Source organism: Ictidomys tridecemlineatus, chromosome 6, assembly GCF_052094955.1.
Source record: "Ictidomys tridecemlineatus isolate mIctTri1 chromosome 6, mIctTri1.hap1, whole genome shotgun sequence".
In the NCBI taxonomy this organism is placed as follows: Eukaryota; Metazoa; Chordata; class Mammalia; order Rodentia; family Sciuridae; genus Ictidomys; species Ictidomys tridecemlineatus.
This window is the reverse complement of record NC_135482.1, coordinates 62980491-63000184: the sequence shown is the minus strand read 5'-3', so window position 1 is coordinate 63000184 and position 19694 is coordinate 62980491. Positions and strand designations below refer to the sequence as shown.

The following is a 19694-nucleotide window of genomic DNA, read 5'->3' as shown; positions in this document are numbered from 1 at the left end:
GTCGTGCAGCTAGAGCACAGAGAGGGCCATGAGGGGACTCGGTTCACATTTTAAAAGAGTCTCTGGCAATTGTATTCTTGGCATAGTGACTTAGAAGTTAGTGTCTATAAAGCCCAGGGAAGATGCTAAATATTTGTTTTTTCTTCCTAAAACAACAGACTGCTTATTCCTCACATTGCTGTGGAGGTTGGTGATAGCCTCAGCTACCCCCAAGTTAGAGATTCTTAGGATTGCATATAGGAGAAAAAAGGGAAGGAGAATGTTTTACTCCCTCTGAGTAAGCTACTCCTCTTTAAAACAGCATCACCTTTTGACAAAATATAAATCTTACGTACATTTTTTTAAAAATATTTTTTTATTATTGATGGACCTTTATTTATTTATTTGTTTATATGTGGTGCTGAGAATCAAACCCAGTGCCTTACACATCCTAGGCAAGCACTCTCCCACTAAGCCCCAGCCCCAGCCCCTCTTCCATACATTTGACAGGACCCAAACATGTCTTTTTCTTAACTTACCAGCAGGGTCCTCAGGACTAGGTGACTGGTAGAGGGTGGGAAGCCATGTGTTAGGTGGGCCCTTGAGTGTGATAAAAGAAGCCAAGGTTTGTAATTTCCAGCAGCCACTCCCTTTATTGATTCTGGCAGCTTGTGTAAGTAGGGATCTGGCTGTCGAAGCCCCTGCTAGGGCCAGGGAAGGAGAAAAATTGGTCTCCTTCATTCTTGCCTTTTTAACCATGTGACATATTTAGTATGAAATATAGTGAAACCAGTGCCAGCCTGGAATTTGGGAGCTCTTGATCCAATTTCCAGTCTTCCTTGTGACAGCAGCATGGCTTAATTAGATTATTGGCTTTTGTATTTCTTTTTTCCTTTCTTCCTTCCTCTGCCCTCCTCCATCCCACAGCCCTATGTAAAAAAGAGAAAATAAAGTGTATGCTAGCCACCTCCACACATTTTACAAAGGGTAAGATGGTCTTTCTGGGAATACTGGGAAGTGAATAATTCATGCACTGAAAGACATTTTTTGACCTGAAATACCACAGTGCAAAAGGAGATCTTTCCTGTGTTCACAGACAGCTCCTAGCCTGATGAGAGCAACAAACCGAAAAGACACTTTACAGTGAGGCAGGTACTGTGCTCAGGCTATTTTGAGAGGGTCATTGGAGCAGAGAGGAGGACTTGCAAGGCCTTCCTCTGTGTTGGAGGTGAGTGCAGGCCACTGCTGTTCATTCTTGATGGGCGAGTCTTGTCAGGAGCAGTGTTGATAAAACTGACCAAGCCTGTTACTTTCTTTAAGCATATGCGTTTCCTCTCCTGATACCTCACATTTTTAATTTGGCAGAAAAGTGGAGTGCTGTTCGGAATCCTACAGCCCACCTGAGAGAAATAAGAGAGCAGCCCAGGAGAGGTGTACTGTTCCTCTGGCCTCATTGGAGCTACTGTAGATGAGACTGGCCAGGGGGGCATCAGGAGGTGTGGAGGCAAGAAAAGTGAATTCAGGCCAGTGACTGGATCTCAGGTTGTACACATTCTTCTGTGTTGCTGCTAGTAATGCCTTTTCTGGAAATCATCTCTGTTCTCTGCAGATAATGGCACCTGGACACAGCTATGGCTCGTCTCTGACTACCATGAACATGGCTCCTTGTTTGATTATCTTAACCGCTACACAGTAACCATTGAGGGCATGATTAAGTTGGCCCTCTCTGCTGCCAGTGGCTTGGCACACCTACATATGGAGATTGTGGGCACTCAAGGTGAGTGGAACCAGCTGAGAAATGGGGTGCTCGATAGACTAAAAGCTATCCATACTGATTTTGTTCTTAGAACTCCCTTTTACCAAAAGAGTCAAGGCTGGACCTCAGGAACTGTAATTTAGTCTGAAGGACAGAGGTTAGAGCTTGTTTGCATAAAACCAAAGACATACAAGCGTTCTCCCTATACTTAGGGAAATTTGTAACATCAGCATTCAGCTATTTGACAGTGGCGTGACATAGTCATTTGTTAAGGAATAATCCTCTCAGATGCCCACAGGACACATGTAAAAGAATGGAACTTAAAAGATAAACCAGTGTGACAGAGGCATCAGTTTAATAATTTCACACATTCGTTGCTGGGAATAGCTGGCTTATAGTTAGATCCTAGGCTCTACTAATCTAGAAAGGTTTTCCTGGAGGAAAAAAACCTGAAGCTTTGCTGCTTGTTGTTTGTCAGCTTCTAGGGGATATTCTGGGTAGGCCACGGTGCAGGTGTGATTCCTGGTACCTGGTTGACTGGGGCAACAGTCCTTGATGAGCACAGTAGGAAACCAGCTATACCAGCTGGATTCTGTTCCTAGCCTCTGCACTGATATCAGCAGTTCCCATCCTCAGGCTTGTGTGGTTTTGAGAACCAGCCAAGACAGGAGCTTCTCTTTTGAGTTCCTCAGCAGCTCTATACCTGAGCTGCTTAGGGTAAAAGAGTGGTAATAGTATTATTAGTAATGTTACCTAATACTCAACGTGCTTCTGAGGTCTTTACTTACATTCATGAATGCATTTTCCTCACAACATTCCTGTGAAGTAAGTACTGTCATTCTGATTTTCTGGATGAGAAGACTGAGGTACACATGGGATCATTGGGTTAGCAGGAGACAAAGCCAGGACTCAAACCCACACAGTCTGGCTGCTGACTCTATGCTTTTAACATTTATGCTATCTTTCTTTAAAGATCTCTGTTTTTTTCTCTGCCAGGGAAGCCTGGAATTGCTCATCGAGACTTAAAGTCAAAGAACATCCTGGTGAAGAAAAATGGCATGTGTGCCATCGCAGACCTGGGCCTGGCTGTCCGTCATGATGCAGTCACTGACACCATTGACATTGCCCCAAATCAGAGGGTGGGAACCAAAAGGTAGGAAGGCCCTGGCCTCAGCCCTGCTCAATGGCTTTTACTACGCATCCCATATGTGCCCTTTCCATATGCACAGGAAGAGGTGTAGAAAAAGGAGGTGTGGTCTTTGCTCTCAGGCAGCTAGAAGTTCAGTTGAACATCCATGTCCCACACTAGAAAGAACACAGTTGCATCAGACAGATACAAGTACCACCACAAGTACAGCTCTGTAGAATCGTATATGTATAGGTGCTGGTGCTGTTGTGGGTGGAGAGACAGTGGAGGAAGAGAAACTGGAGCAGGATTTGGAAGAGGAGCTAGGGAAAGAGGGGAACATTGCAGTCCAAAGGGGTGGTTTGTGCAGAGGCCCTGGAGGAAGCAGGGAATGTGTTTTGTCTGGGGTTTGGAGAAGAGGTTTGCCAAACTAGAGCAGAGGTAATCTAGGGTGGAGATTGAAATACCCATAGGGATCATGGGCCTGCTTCCCACTTTGTTGAGAAATAAAGTAATAAGGAATGTATGTGGTTGACCTTGCAAGTTGGAAGTGGAACTCTCTCTTTTTACCAACATAAAAGAGGGAGTCTGCTGAACCTAAGTGAATTTCCTTCAGTTGTGCTGCTGCTTTTTGTCCTTTAGACCTGAATGATTGCAGCTACCCAAGCCCCATAATGTGGGTCCTGAGGTGATGCCTTGATTTATTATGGGGGATGGTGACTCAATTTGTAGCGCTTACTCACTATTACCACTCAGTCAATAAGGGTGACTTTGATCACCTCTAGAATTAATCTGCACCTACCTGCAGTCAGGTATGATAGATAATAAGAGAAGTTTAGAATGAAATTTAAGCTCAGCCCATCACTGTGGCTACATTTAATAAAATGAAAGGCTCCACTATGTCCTTTTCCAGCCATGTGTCCCACAGAGCTAGTAACTGTGTCAGGAAATCAAAACAGGCTTCAACAAACAAATCTTGATGGTTAAAAAAACAAACAGGACTGGTGATGTAGTTCTGTGGTAAAGGACTTGCCTAAAATGCAGGAGGCCCCAGTACCACATACATACATACGTTGCCACAGTCTGACTGGGCACAAGATCACCAGCCACTCACAGCCTTGTAGATTCAAACAGCAATTCTTTATTCCCGAACTCACACCGGCCATCCACAAACATGTTCTGGGGAAATCACGTTCTCCCACAAAATTCACATACTCCACCAGGCTTTTAATCCCAAATACTTTCTGAATCTCAAGGGAACTCAAGGATCAGGCGTGCCTGAGGTAGCAGGATACGCCCTATTCCTGGCAGGGTACACCTTAAACCTGGAACCGCCCTAAACCCAAGGATGGGATACTCCCTAAAACCAGCAGGATACACCCTAAACCTGGATCCGCCCTAATCCAGTAGGATCCTCCCTAAACCCCGATCCACCCTGGTCCTTGAGCAGGGTCACCTTTCTCAAGCATACATGCAATGTCACAGCGAGAATGCCCAAGGCAAGTCCATTTCCACGAGTCCTTCCTCTAAGCAACATGGGGTACGTTGGCAAGGAAATTTCGATGTGTCATTCCTACTTGGCAATGGCTCTCAGCAATACATATACACATACATACTTACTGGTATCCTACTATTCCCAGGTCTGATATTGCTGAAGTATTTAGGTTCAAGTCCAAAACATGAGAGTGTGCAATGAAGAGAAGTGCTTACTTCAGCCCCCCAAGGGCCCCCGATCAGTACTTCGATTTAAAGAAAACAGCCAGGTGTGGTGGTACACACCTGTAATCCCAGCTACATTTGAGTCTGAGGCAAGAGAATTCTAAGTGCAGCCTGGGAAACTCAGCAAAACCCTGTCTCAAAAAAAAGGAAGCTGGGGATGTAGCCCTGGTACCATAAAAATCATAATAATAAAGTGCATAATCTTCACGTTCTGTGCGTAACTGTGTTTCTTTTGCTGTTGCAGATACATGGCCCCTGAAGTACTTGATGAAACTATTAATATGAAACACTTTGACTCCTTTAAATGTGCTGATATCTATGCCCTTGGGCTTGTATATTGGGAGATTGCTCGAAGGTGCAATTCTGGAGGTACTTTGCTCTTTTACCTGCTTCTGCTCCTGCTTCAAGTTCCAGCATAATGGTTCACCTAAGGGTGGTGATATTTTACTGCCCCCCCCCTCCTTTTCTTGGGTGCCTGGTGCCAGATCCCAAGTTACACTCAGGGTTCTCATCAAGGGTGCAGAACCCTGGAAGCAGTTGTAAGGGTGTGTTGACAGTTCAGACCAGCTTGTTGAATACTGTTAACCATTCTGGAGGCTCATTTGGCCTCTTTTTTTTTTTTTTTTAAAGCATTGACTTTATTATTAGAGGTGGGAAATGCCCTTGGCATGAACAGCCCAGGTTTAATACAGGAATCTCCTTAAATCGGGGGCAATGTGTTCTGACACACTGGCTGAGCCCCAGGAAGTGAACCATGTTCTTGGGAAACCTTGGTGTTCATGACTGCTGAAATAGTAGAAATTTGTAGGAACACATAGAATTTTCTCAAAATGAGTATTTTTCCCCATGATTAAAAAATATTTGGCATTTGCAATGGCTTATTCATGTCAGAATAGATAATATCAGATTTAGCAGAAAACACTTTATTGTCAGCTTATTTATCTCTGATGAAAGAGATCCCAGGGCAGTGGAAGTGGTTGAATTAAAAAGAACTAGTAAGTCTTCCAACAGAACCCTTTTGTCTGTTATTGCCCTTTTCCATCTATGATATTTTTGGTAAGATTCAGATAATGGAGGAAGTGCCCAGGTATTATTAAATTTTGATTAGTATATATACAGATAAAACAAATTAAGAAAAATCTGAATACATGGGCCTTAAAATGTGAATAAATTCATTTCTTCTTTCTCATGACATCCAGACATTGGGGCTTAGTATGTAAAAATACTAACATGTATTCACCATTGCTGTATATAAACTCAATTTAATCTTTACCACATACTTATGAAGATAGTTATTATTTATTACCATCATTTTACAGATGAAGAACATAAATCAGAGAGAGGTTAGGTAAATTATCCAAGGTTACATAACAACTAGAATTGAAGCACGAGCAGGCTGAAGCTAAAACTTAAGCTCTTAACTATCCCTCAGATAATTACCAAGTCAAACTTTGTTTAAAAATCTTTTTTATTAGCTCACAACAGCAGGGCTTTTGGGTTTTTGTTTTCTGGAAAAAGATATGAGAAAATTACTTTTTTTTTTTTTTTTTTTTTTGTGTGTGTGTGTGTGTGTATGTGGTTTTGGGCATTGAACCCAGGATGCAAGATGTTGGTAGTGGGGGAATCTGTGCATGTGTTGGGATGCATGGCAACTCTGTATACTTTGTGTTCAATTTTGCTATGAGTCCAAAACCATTATACAAAATAAAGTATTTTTTAAAAGTGAATATTAATTCTTAATATCATCTAGTCAGTGTTGAGATTTACTATTTATCTCCTAATCTTTTTAAATACTTTGTTCAAGATCAGGATCCAAATACATTCCACCACTGCAGTCCATTGAGGGACTTGTTAAGTCTATTCTAGTCTCTAATTCCCAGTTCCAATTGTTTTATTCTTCACTTTATTTTATTTTAGAATCCACATCATTTGTCTAGTGAAGTTTCCCAGCTTAGATTTTGCCTATTGCCACCCATGGATTTCACACATTCTTTCTTGTGTTTTCAATGAATTAGTAGTTTAAATCTAGCAGCTGGAATTGTACCTGGGTTCTTGTTTTGTTTTCATTTTCTTTAATATCCTTCATAGATGTTACTCTGAACTTCTGTTACAAGGCACATAATAGCAGTTATTTCTCATTTTGTGAATTTAGCAACCAAGGATGATCGTTGTCCAGATCCAAATTCATTAAAGGTTTAAAAGTTGTCTGCATCCTGATTTCATTAATATTCTGTGAATTACCTGGATTTTTTTTTTTTTTTGCTGTGTAGCCATCAGATCCAGGTCCTTAACATGCTAGGCAAGTGTCCTACCAGTGAGCTATGTCCCCAGCCCTTGAAAGTGAAATTTACCCAGTTATCTATTTGGTTATCAAGATGTATAGTTTGTTTTGTTTTGTTTTATTGGTACTGGGGATTGATCCCAGGAGTGCTTAACTACTGAGCCACATCCCCAGCCCTTTTATTTATTTATTTATTTATTTTATGTGGTGCTAAGAATCGAACTCGGTCCCGCATGTGCTAGTTGAGTGCTCTATCGCTGAGCCACAATCCCAGCCCCCTTTTATTTTTTTTAATTAGAGACAGGGTTTTCCTAAGTTGCTGAGGCTGGTTTTGAACTTTGATCCTCCTGCCTCAGCCTCCCAAGTTGCTAGAATTAAAGGTGTGCACCACTACACCCTGCAAGATGTGTTAGTTTAGATTAGAAAAAGCAGGAAAAATATTTGACTCTTTCCATTCATTTACATTTTTCAAAACAATAGCATCCTACAAAGGTGACTGAGGTTTCTTTTGTCAGAATTGTTATGAACTAGAGGATTTTAAAATACTTATTTCCATCAAATTTTTAATAATAACTTTATTTATTTGTTTGTTTATTGTATGTGGTGCTGAGGATCGAACTCAGTCCCTCTCACGTGCTAGGCAACTGCTACCACTGAGCCACAACCAGCCCTCCATCAAATCCATTAGTGTTATTATTAAATGTTTTAATCTTTGGCCAACTAGTGGCAGAGCTGTGAGGTAGGAAACCAGCCCTTGGCACACCAGAATTGTCCAGAGGATCCAGAAGTGTAGCCCCTTTCCCTATCTGGGCAGAGCTATAAAGTAGAAGACTTCTTTGTTTCCTGTGACTTTTCCCATTTACCTGACTTTTGCACCTCAGAAAAGAGTTTTTCAAGCTGAGTATGGTGGCATGTAATCTCAGTTACCTGAGATGAGAGACTGAGGCAACAGGGTAGTAGTTTTAATCTTTTTATTCTTGATAGTTTCTGTGCTTCGTGGCTTAATGTTGCAGGTTTCTTATGTGTGTGTGGGGGGGTGGTTTTGGAGTTTTTCTGTTTTTGTTGTTTATTTTTGAGACATTGCCTAAACTGGCCTCAAACTCCTAGGCTCTAGCTATCCTCTTGTTTTATCCTTCAAGTGTTAGGACTACAGGTCGGTACCATGGCACCCAGCTCTACTATTGTGTATGTCTTGTCCCATGCCTGGAATCCACCACCTCCTCCAAGGAGACTTCCTTCATCTTAGTGGGAGATGACATTTACAAATCACAATATTGTCACTGGTTTGGAGTAATCTCTCCTTCTTTCTGTTGATAACTCAGGTAGACATTTTCATTTCTCCCAGGAGTCCATGAAGAATATCAGCTGCCATATTACGACTTAGTGCCCTCCGACCCTTCCATTGAGGAAATGCGAAAGGTTGTCTGTGACCAGAAGCTACGTCCCAATATCCCCAACTGGTGGCAGAGTTACGAGGTAGGAAACTTCCTTGCTTCCTGTGATTTTTCCCATCTACCTGACTTCTGTACCTCAGAAAAGAGTTTTTCAAGCTGAGCATGGTGACACCTATTATCTCAGTTACCTGAGATGAGAGACTGAGGCAGCAGGGGAGTACTAAGCCAGCTTCGGCAACTTTATGGGATCCTGTCTCAAAAAGGGCTCGGGTTGGAGCTCCATGATAGAGCACTTTTCTAGCATGTGCAAGACCCTGGATTCAATCTTCAGCCCATAAAATAAGAATATACCACTCCCAGGTACTCCTTGAATCTATAATAAAATCTAAAATAAAACTTGTTGATCACCATCATAATGCCACAAATGAAAATTCCACACCTAATCTCCATTGACAGGTCAACCTGACCTCATGTGATAGGTTGCAGTCAAAATGCATGTGCTTTTGGGTGCGGTGGTGCACGCCTGTAATCCTAGCTACTCGGGAGGCTGAGGCAGAAGGATCCACAAGTTCAAAGCCAGCCTCAGCAACTTAGGACTTAAGTAACTTAATGAGACCCAGTCTCAAAAAGTAAAAAAGATGGGGATATGCCTCAGTAGTCAAGTGCCCCCTCCGTTAAATCCCCAGTACCACCATGCTCACCTGTTGTCCCAGCAGCTTGGGAGGCTAAAGCAGGAGGAGTCAAAGTCAGCATCAGTAACTCAGCAAGGCACTTAACAAGTCAGTGAGACCCTGTCTCTAAATAAAATATTAAAAAACAGCTGGAGCCAGGTGCAGTGGCGCACTCCTGTAATTCCAGTAGCTTAGGAGGCTGAGGCAGGAGGATTGCAAGTTCAAAGCCAGCCTCAGCAACATCAAGGTGCTAAGCAACTCAGTGAGACCCTGTCTCAAAATAAAATACAAAATAGACCTGAGGATAGTGGTCAAGTGTCCCCGAATTCAATCCCTGGTACCCTCCCCTCCCCCCAAAAAAAGAAAAAGAAAACAAAAATGGCTGAGGATGTGACTTGTGGTTAAACACACCGGAGTTCAATCCCTGATACAGAAAAAAAAAAATCCCTGAACCAAAACCAAAAACAAAACAACATAAGATACTTGTAAAACATAAATAAATTTTGTGTTCATACTTGGGTTCCATTCCCAAGATACCTCATAATGTATATGCAAACATTTCAAAATCTGAAAGAATCCAAATCCATAACACTTCTGGTCCCAAGCATTTCAGATAAGGGATACTCAACCTTTACTTTTCTATGGTATTATTCACTGAGCCCTCTGAGGCTGTAGTCATTTGTTCTGGTTAGCTGTAGGGTGCCCTTTAGAGGCACCATCCTAGTATAGAAGAAAAAGGTTCCTTCTGATCACAGATAAGGGAGGTAAGTGGTCAACAAGAGACAGAAACAAAAGGTGTTTGGGAGGTGTTAGACCTGTTGTACTAGAAAAACAGCTGTAGAACCACAGGTGTGGCCAGCTATAGAAAAGAGTTAGGGAGAGGCATCTATATGAGAAGGCTGGAGACTGTAGCAGAAGGGAACCATGTCTGAGCAAGTGGTCTTTGTAAAAACTCAGAAGAGAAAGTAACAAGTGTGAAGGAGTTGGGGTAAGGAAAGAGAATTACAATTTGGTACCAATGGTAATGAAATGGGGAGGGACAACATTTGGTGGGAATAGTTGAAATGGGGACAAATCTGTTACATCTCTTTCTAACTAGCATGGGGTTCTGAGGTCTTAGAGCCTTGAGGGGAGCAAGATTGGCCGAGCTGAATGCACATGGGCTGCCTTTTCACTTTGTAATCCTGCTGTTCTTTCTACTTATTTATGTATTTCTCCAACTTTATTTGAGAAATAGTTGACATGTGCTGATTTTAATCTGTGTATATTATGAAAGGATTACCACAGTTTAGTTAACATCTGTCAGTTTAGTTAAGATCAGTATTGTTAACTCAGGTTGCTGTGCAGTGCACTGGGCTCCTCCCAAAGTGCTAATCTTCCAGTAGAACAGTAGAGGTCATTGCAGCCTTTTATGAGTGTAACCACTAGAGGGCATTTCTGCCTTTAAGAACCAAATTACTCAGCTCACATTTGAGTGGATGCCTTCTCATTACACAATAGAACAGCATTTTCCAAAGTATTTCTTCAAGTGCCTCAGGTTAGGTTTACTTGAGAGTGAGACTGAGAATAAAAGAGCCAGCCTTAGCTGGAGCTTTTCCCTTCCACTACACAGCTTATCCCTCAAGGAAGGAGAAGTTTGAGAATCATTTTCCTGCTGGAGGGGCTGGGGGCTGGCAGATTGTAACAGACTCAGCCTTGTGGGAAAGCAGCAGGGAAACTAGCCAGTGCTTAACTAGGGACCAGAAAGACTTCTCTGGTTGCAGTCAAGTTGACAGCCCTTTGTCTCTGCAGGCATTACGGGTGATGGGGAAGATGATGCGGGAGTGCTGGTACGCCAACGGCGCAGCCCGTCTGACTGCGCTGCGCATAAAGAAGACCCTATCACAACTCAGTGTGCAGGAAGATGTGAAGATCTAGCCTGTTCTCTCCCCTGCACACAACCCTGGGCAGCGAGAACTATGTGCAGCTGCCGTGTTGAGCGTACAGTGGAGGCCTACCTCTCGTTTCTGCCCAGCCCTCTGTGGCCAGAGCCCTGGCCCTGCCAGAGGGACAGAGCCCGGGAGACACGCTCACTCCCATGTTGGGTTTGAGACAGACACCTTTTATATTTACCTCCTGATGGCATGGAGACTCTGAGAGCAAATCGTGTGGAGAACTCAATGCCACAACTCAAACTGGTTGCAGTGGGAAGTCCACAAAACCCGGTGCATCTGGCACTTAGCCAGGAATGGTGAAAGGGTGGCCGGGGAGGGGCTAGGAGGAGCCAAGTTGTTGCCCTCCAGGGACCAGCCCGTGGCACACCAAAGTGGTCCAGAAGTGTAGCCCCTTTCCAGGCGGCTCTGAGCCACGTGCTCCCCTCCTCCTTACACAGACATCTTGAGGACTGCCAGTGGAGACGGAACCTGCTGCCTGTCTGTCCAGCCGTGTGTGCATGTGCTGAGGTGCGTCCCCTGTTGTGCCTGGTCTGTGCCACGCCCTTACACGTGTGTGTATGTGTGTGTGTTTAGGTATGCACTCGCTTGAGCTTTCTGTGCATGTGCAGGCCAGGGGTGTGGTGTCATGCTGTCTCTGCGTGCTGGTGCCTCTCTTCATAGTGAGCAGCATCTAGTTTCCCTGGTGCCCTTCCCTGAAGGTCTCTCCTTCCCTTCCCCCAGAACCTGCCCAGTGGCACTCTCTTCCCAGCTGGCTGCTCTGCCTGCCTTGTGTCAGCACAGTTTTCTATTTCAGGCTGAGGAACCGAAGCTGGCCCAGTTGTCCATGGCAAGAGAGGGTTTTGGGTCAAAATGTGATGCTGGGGATGGGGGACCCAGGGAGGGCAGGGAAAGAATTTCGGTGGAAGTCTTAGGTGTTGTGGTCAGCCTCAACCGTGGGAAATGAGCTGGCCCAGCACATCGTCCTCAGCAGCATCAAGGAAGGGCCAAGGAATCCAAAGCTAGATCTTGGGATTCAGATTGGAATGTCACATCTGTCTGTCCCATCCCAGATTCTACGAACAGCAGTGTATATTTTTGGTGGTGGTGGGTTTGGGGTGGGGAAGGGGAGGGGGGCTGATTTGGGGGGGAGTCTGGGTGGGAGGGAGGCATCTGCATGGGCCGCCTTTTACTGGATTATCTGATCAGAGTGGAGGGAAGATGAGAGATTTGCATCCACTTCAGGGGCCCTACTAAAGGGAATAGCCTGAGCTGAACATGTTATTTAACCTAAGTATAGTATTTAATGAAGTCTAGAAGCACGGTTTTGGGTGGTGATTTGGTCAGCATATCTTAGGTCTATAATAACTTTGAAGCCATAACTTTTAACTGGAGTGGTTTTATTTTTATTTTATTTTATTGGGAGGGTCTGGATTTTAACTTTTTTTAATAATATTAAGTTTTTGTAAAAGGAAAACCATCTCTATGTGATAATTACCTCTCAACCTATTTGTTTTTAAAGAAATCCCTAAAAAAAAAAAAAAAAAAAAAAAAAAACTCTAATCAAGCGCACATAGCTCAATCACACTGGAAGTGTTTGTCCTTGTACCTGAGCCTGTTCCCACTCAGCAGTGATACTTCCTCTCTACCCTGGGGCTCGGTCTTTCTGGCATTCTGCCCCCATCCGTGAGCACCCCAGCCTTGTACATTGTCTGGTTGGCTGCACCTTCCCCAGGCGTTTACTCAGCAGATGTGTGTGAGTGCCCACTGGGTGCCCAGCGCCAAGCCGGGCCTGGGAAGACCACTGTGAACTTGACAGGCTTGGGTGCTGCTCTTGGAGCACTGGAGAAGGAACTAAATCCAGTAAGTGGGTGCCTGCTGTGAGACCCCTGCACACCTGCTTTGACTTTTTATGATTGGTTCTGAGAGCCTTTTGAGCCTGGAATTAACTGTTTTTAAATAAGACCACTGAGGAAAGAGGACCGACCCCCCCCCCCCAACATGTCCTTCTTACAAAGAGACTACTAGTGGGTAGTGAGGCCTGGGGTTTAGAACCACAGGTGAGACCCCAAAGCACTGCATTCATTCTGAGCCCCCTTCCTGCCCCCAGGGAGGCACATGATGTATGCAGGTGTGAGCATGCCTGCCTCCAACCCAGCAATCCTGCCAAAGCCTGGGGAGGAGGAAAAGCCCTCCCCCTGCCTCCTTGGTCTCCCCATGTTCCTGCTTTTTCTATTTATTTTCCTGATGTATTGTTTCTTTCCTTGCATTAAAGGAGATCTTCCTCTAACCCTTGGGCCAATTTACTGGCCACTAATTAATGTCCCTTAAAATACCAGTTGTGTCACTAAGGGGACCTTATTTCCCCACCCCTGCTGACCTCCCACTTACCCGCCCTGCAGCAGAACTGTGGCGGTTACAAGTGATGATGGAACTTAGGCTCCTGTGCCCCAAGTCACAACTAGCCTCTGGGATCTGCCAACACATGTCCACCCAGTGACTCCCAAACCACTAGCCCACTCCCCAGGGGGCCTTTCTGCCCTCACCATCCATGCAGTTGAGCTCCGCCACCTCTGGGGAAGACAGCAGTTTTTTGGGAAATTCCCACACCCACCACTGCTAACACCAAGCGAAAATTGGGGAGAAACTGAAGCTGGGTTTTTGGCTCCCTGAGGCTAACCCTGATCCATAGGGCTACCTGCACCTCTGGATTCTAGATTCACAGACCAAGTCCAAGCCCGTTCTTATGTCGCCATCAAGGCTCCCGAACGGCATTCTCGGTACTTCTGTTTGTTTTGTACATTTTATTAGAAAGGACTGTAAAATAGCCACTTAGACACTTTACCTCTTCAGTATGCAAATGTAAATAAATTGTAATATAGGAAATCTTTTGTTTTAATATAAGAATGAGCCTGTCCAATTTCTGCTGTACATTATTAAAAGTTTTATTCACAGAGCTTTTCTGGTGCCATGTGTCTTCCATATGGAGAATGACCACCCAGCATTTGCTAGGGAGTTGGGACTCTGAATTATTTCCATCCTTGCTGTCCAGGTCTGATGTGCACACCATGTGCAGTAGATCATGTTCAGAAGAAGTGCACATCTGGACACTTCCTGAAACTAGGTCTTCCTGAAACTTGCTTTATTTCATAGAGGGTGGGCCTGGCATATAAGGCAGCAGGAGACACTGGGCATCCTTGTTGGAGGCTTTGTGTTTGACTTTATCTTTTAGCATTTTTCTCTGTTTTTTATAAGAGGGTCTCAATCCTGGTTTTCACATACCACAAAGTTTTAAAGGCAACCTAGAGCCATCCAGTTTTTCTTCCCTTCTCCTAAATTGAAATTGTAAAGTCTTCGGTGATTGCGTGACTGATATGAGAATCTTCAATAGTTCTGCTGGTATTTTCAAGAGTTTGGGAGATCTACCTCTAGGCTGAGAGGATCCAAAATAGCAAGTGCTAGAAGCATAAAGTTTCAAATTTAGTTGGTACCCTAAAGGTTATCTCACCCACTCCCGTGTAGTATCCTGCCAGATGACACGCCTCACTCTTAACACTTTGGGCGGTGACTTCCATCTGCAGACTGCTGCTCGGTAAGAAAGGACTGGGAAACCTCCACGTGCCTTCTACAGGTTTCTCTTTTTTTTTTTTTTAATATTTATTTTTTACTTTTCGGCGGACACAACATCTTTGTTTGTACGTGGTGCTGAGGATCGAACCGTTTCTCAAAGCAGTTATTCTATGTGAGGTCCTTTAAAATTTGAAGGCAGCTGTCATTCAGTTAATTTTAGCAAATACTTATTGAAAATGTATGCTAAGCAATGTGCCAAAATTTGCTTTATGTATTTTAACTGCTTTAATCTAAAGAACACCCAAATGAGATTGGCATTATTCTCATTATGGATTAGGAAATGAATGGGGAGATTAAAGGAGTCAAGTAAATTGCCCAAGATTACAAAGTTTAGGGGTGGAAAAGACCTTGGATCCACAAGCTGCAGCCCCTTAGAAGCCAATGCACTATCCTGCTCTGTGGTTCTGTGGTCTTCACCAAGGCCAGTTGCTTTCTCCTGAACCTGGTTAAAGCCTCAGGCCAGGAAGGGCGCATAGCCCTAACTGACAGCACAGATAGAACAAGAATCTACAGGATGCTTGATACCTACCTGAAGGTCATCCCAAGACCGAGTCCCACCTCTTGGGCTGAGTAAAAGTCAGCCACCTTCTCCCTCCATCTGGCATGCAGACAGTATTTTGAACTCAAATTGAGTTCATTTCACGGTTGAACCTGTCCATTGCTACAGCCTGTCACTGATTTTAAATCCTGGTTATTACCCAGATTTTTCCATTGTTCTTCCATCTCAAGCGGTCAGATTGGAGAAAAGTAACTTACCTCTGTAAATTTGCTTCAATTTTGCCACATATCCCAGTAACCCAGACAGTTACTAATTAAATTGTCCTTGTGTCCAGGCCATAATTCTTCTCTTGACAAAGATAACAGCAGAAGCCCAAGGCCCTTGCTGAGGTATAATTGTATCTGCTGCATCTCTTTGATCTATTTACCTGTTCTTTGAAAGGAAAGGCAAAGTGCTTTGTAGTTAATCTCAACCCAATTCAAATGAAGGCCCCTTATGGGCCATCCTTTGAATAATTGGTCACCTTGCCAGACATAGACATGAAGCACAATAGAGATGGGTTAGACCTTCACCTTTACCATTTCAAAAATCAGGATGACACCCTTTCTGACATCTCTTCCTGTGCCCTTGAAAGTTACTTTGTCTCATCTTTGTAAGGTGTGTAATAGGAAATCTGAATTTATTTGGTTTTTGTTTCACACATTTTAAGTCTCTGACCCCCAAGCCATGTGTGTTATGATCCTAACAGTCCCACAAATGTGTTTGTTAAACACAACCAAAATAAAATAAGTAGAGTTCAAGCCATTGACCAGGGAACATGAAAGGGATGCATAATAAAGGTGGGGGGACAGGAAGAATGTGTTGGATCAGGCCAGAAATGGTGTTATTAATCAGGGTTCTCCAGAGCAATAGAACCAATAGGATGTGTATTGATACACATAGATAGATAGGTATATAATAAAGAATTAACATTGCATTCTTGTCTGAAGGCAGAATCCTTCCTCAAGGCACCTCAGTCTTTCAAGTCCTTCAACTGATTGGATGGAACCCACCCACATTATAGAGGGGTTATGTTTGAATAAATATCCCCCAAAGCCTCATGGGTTAAAGACTTGGTCCCTAGGGGCTGGGATGTGGCTCAGGCGGTGGCGCGCTCGCCTGGCATGCGTGCGGCCCGGGTTCGATCCTCAGCAGCACCACATACCAACGGGGATGTTGTGTCCGCCGAGAATTAAGAAAAAATAAATAAGTGTTAAAATTCTCTCTCTCTCTCTGTCCCCCTCTCTCGCTCTCTCTTTAAAAAAAAAATAAAATAAAATAAAATAAAATAAAAAAAGACTTGGTCCCTAGACATGGAACTGCTGGGGATCTCTTAAGAGGTAGGGGCCTAATGGGAGGTCTTTAAGTCAACGCGGGGTGTACTGCCAAGCTTGGTCCCTTCCTCTCTTTTGCTTTCGGGCTGTGAGATGAGTGCTTTTGCTCTGTTGTGCTCTGCCACCATGATGTGCTGCCTCACCACAGGCCCAGAGCAATTGCACCAATTGATCATGGACTGAAACCCCCAAAACCGAACATCAAAACTTTTCTCTTTATAATCATCTCAGGCTTTCGTTGTAGTAATGGAAGACTGACTAACACAGGATATTCTTCTTTAAGTCTACTGATCAAAATGTCAATCACATCTAAAATATACCTTCTTGGTAATACCCATGCTGCTATTTGACTATACAGCTATAGTCTGTAAATTGTTGGGTGTCCCATGGTCGGAGAGGTTTTAAGGAATAAGCCAGATAGATAGTCCTGCGTTCTGTTTTTTTGGTTTTGTTTGTTTTTGTTTTGGTACTGGGGCTTGAAACCAGGGGCACTTTACCACTAAGTTACATCCCCAGTCCTTTTTATGGGTTTGGTTTTTTGTTGTTGTTGTTATTGTTATTTTGAGGAAAGGTCTCTCTAAGTTGCTGAGACTGGCCCCAAACTTGTATTCCTTCTACCTCAACCTTCCAAATTGCTGGGATTACAGGCATGTGCCACAGCACACAGTGCCCTTTTGAGAATGCTTGTTGGAAACAAGATGGGGGCTAATGGTGTGGGAAGATTTCAGGGAAAATTGGATAGACTATTTTTTGAGCACTATTAATGCATAAATCAGTAGGCAGCACACAAAGATACACAATCTATGTTCCCTGCCCCCCTTCAAGGAGTCTAGAGAGATCAGATATAGAGAGAGATAATAACAATAAGGCAGATTTTGGCAAGTTGTATTATAAAACAACATGGCAGATGTCATGGAACCACAGGAGAGGGGTCTCAGGAAGGAAGAGATAAGGCCCTGCCCTCCAGGCTTGCATTCCTAGTGCAGGGATATCCACAATGGAGGAAGATAAGCACTCTGATAAGGACAAGGCAGAACACTGGGTGAACACAGGAGCCTCTGGAAGTTGGAATCAAGAGAAGAGACATGTATTTTAGAATAGGCACTGGCCTGCTGGCTGAGAAAAAAAGAAGGGACTTTAATCAAAAAGAGTGTTGCCATTCAAAAGTCACAGATGCTAGGGGTGGCCATGGAAAAGAACTCAAGGGTCAGGGAGGGAGTCTTTTGGAGGTGTTCACATGTTGAGAAGTCAGGGCTTCATTCTGAGGACCAGAAATGGCAATACATAGTCTCAATGCCATCACTTCTCCTGGACAGTTACCTCGGACTGTACTAATCTATTAGCAATTTTTCCTCTTGAGTTTTTTCAACAGCTAGCATAATTATTGCCCCATAAGTTAAAATCAATCAGCTGGGCGTGGTGACTGACACACACCTATAATATCAGCAATTTGGGAGGCTGAGACAGGTGGATTATAAATCCAAGGCCAGCTTAGGCAATTGAGAAAGACCCTGTCTCAAAATAAAAATAAAAAAGGGCTGAGTATGTAGCTCAGTGGTAGAGTGCTTGCCTGAGATCAATCCCCAATACCACAAAAGAAAAATACCCTTAGATGAGATAATTTATAAACTTTACTGCTTACCGTTCTAGAGGCCAAGATCAAGGTGCAATCAGATTTGGTATCCGGTGAGGAGGGCCTGTTCACACTGATGGTGCCTTACCATGTGGTAGCAGAGAGGCTCCCTAAAGCCTCTTTTATAATAACCCTACCTCTTAACACTGTCACCTTGGGTATTAGGTTTCAATATGAGTGGGGGGGGGCACAATCAGATATTAGGTTCCAACATGAATTTGGTGTTAGAGGGGGACACACAATATGGTCGTGTTTGTCTTTTGAGAAGATCACAGTACTGGCTTTGAGAGGCCATGGCAGCTGGAAGAGCTGGGAGACAGGGAGAGACAGCGTGGGGAAGACACACAGGTTTGGGCATGATCAGAAGTAAAGCAGGGAGAGTGGGCCTGGCAGTCTTGCATGTGAATTTGGGGGTTGGGGAAGCTGGCCTGCATTGTGCTCTTCCCCTGGGAGAGGAAAGTAGGAATTAAGCAACTGAGCAGGTTTGTTTGCCAAGAGGAAAGAACCTGGGGCCCTAAGAGCTATCATTTTCTGTCTTCACTAGGTGTCCCTGTGCAAGAAGGTAAGATAATATATACTCCATGACTCAGGAGTGGTGCTGTAAAGAAAGCTGTGGTTAGCCTCCCTTTCTTCTGTTTCTAACTTATTCAAGCCAGAGATACCCTGGCCCCCAACATCCAAGAGGCAAGATAGTCCTTGGCTTCTGGGAGAGACTGGACCAAGACGTTATCCATATCAACACAAAGGAACTGCCTCATCCAACTGGCCTCTGCTCCCAACCCCCCTAGAATTGGGTCACTGGGCTAGGTCACTCCTGCTCCTGAACTCTCTCCCTAGCGGGGATTCCTCCAGCACCAACACAGTAAATTTTCCCATGGAGAGTGTTGGCCAGTAGGAGCCATTAAGAAAAACAACCACTCCTTTCCTGGCCACCTGCCCACCAACTGTTCCGTGCCGCCTGCAAGAGGCAATGCCATTGCAATTGGGAGCCCAGCCCCTCATTCCTGATGGACCAGCAGCCAGCTGAGTCCCAGGACTTCTCCCTCCTGTCTTCCCAACTCAGAAACAGCAGCAGCACCCAGAGAGGTGTCTTCTGGCCCACTATTCATCTCTGCCAGTTCTGGGTCCTAAAATGACTATGCTAGAGCCTCAGACTCCAGAAGGGTCTGAGCTTCCACAGCTCTAGCCTCAAGTGCTCAGGGAGGTCGGAGGGGCCAAAGTCAGCTAGCTGTCTTTATTCACCCTTGGGGGGGGCAGATGACTTGTGGGTGTGTCTGAGCAAGGGCTTGTTCTGAAGAGAAGGGGTGTTATCTAGGCTTTGTCCATTAGCCACGCCCCTGTTGTCTAAGCTCCTTTGCCAGATCAAGCCCCATCCCAAGAAGTTGACGGATTAACAACCAGCTGAGTCCAAAAAACCTGGGAACTCAATATGAAAGACAGACTTGCTTTGGAATAAGATATAGTTTGAGCACAGATGTCTGAGGAGCTGAAGTGATGGGGTACTTGCAAGAAGGCTGCCCGTAGGAGGAAAAGGGTGGGGAGGCATCCTAGTATATGAAGTCTCAGGCAGTGTGCAGAATGCTTCTCCCACCCCCAAACTTGAAAGGGCTGCAGATAGGATGAGAAGAACAGATGCTAGACAAGAGGCTCCGGCTTAGGAGGAAGTTATGGAAAGTTAGGGAAGGCAAAGCTTTAGGCCTCTCATAGATACTGTAGCGAAGGC

At 44.3% G+C, this 19694-nt stretch overlaps 1 protein-coding gene across 3 annotated transcripts in view; it reads left to right on the top strand.

The window, feature by feature from the left end:
* Window positions 1-11582, top strand: part of Acvr1b (activin A receptor type 1B) — a 40785-nt gene extending 29203 nt beyond the window's left edge. For 2 of the 3 annotated variants that reach the window (XM_078014657.1, XM_078014658.1), the window contains 5 exons: window positions 1589-1756; window positions 2732-2888; window positions 4825-4949; window positions 8207-8337; window positions 10718-11582. In XM_078014657.1, coding sequence (XP_077870783.1) covers window positions 1589-1756; window positions 2732-2888; window positions 4825-4949; window positions 8207-8337; window positions 10718-10843 — 707 coding nt within the window. In that variant the 3' untranslated portion in view covers window positions 10844-11582. Of the gene's footprint in view, window positions 1-158; window positions 265-1574; window positions 1757-2731; window positions 2889-4824; window positions 4950-8206; window positions 8338-10717 lie in introns of all 3 variants that reach the window. The other variant, XM_078014659.1, reaches the window with a different exon arrangement.
* Window positions 11583-19694: the final 8112 nt, after the last annotated feature.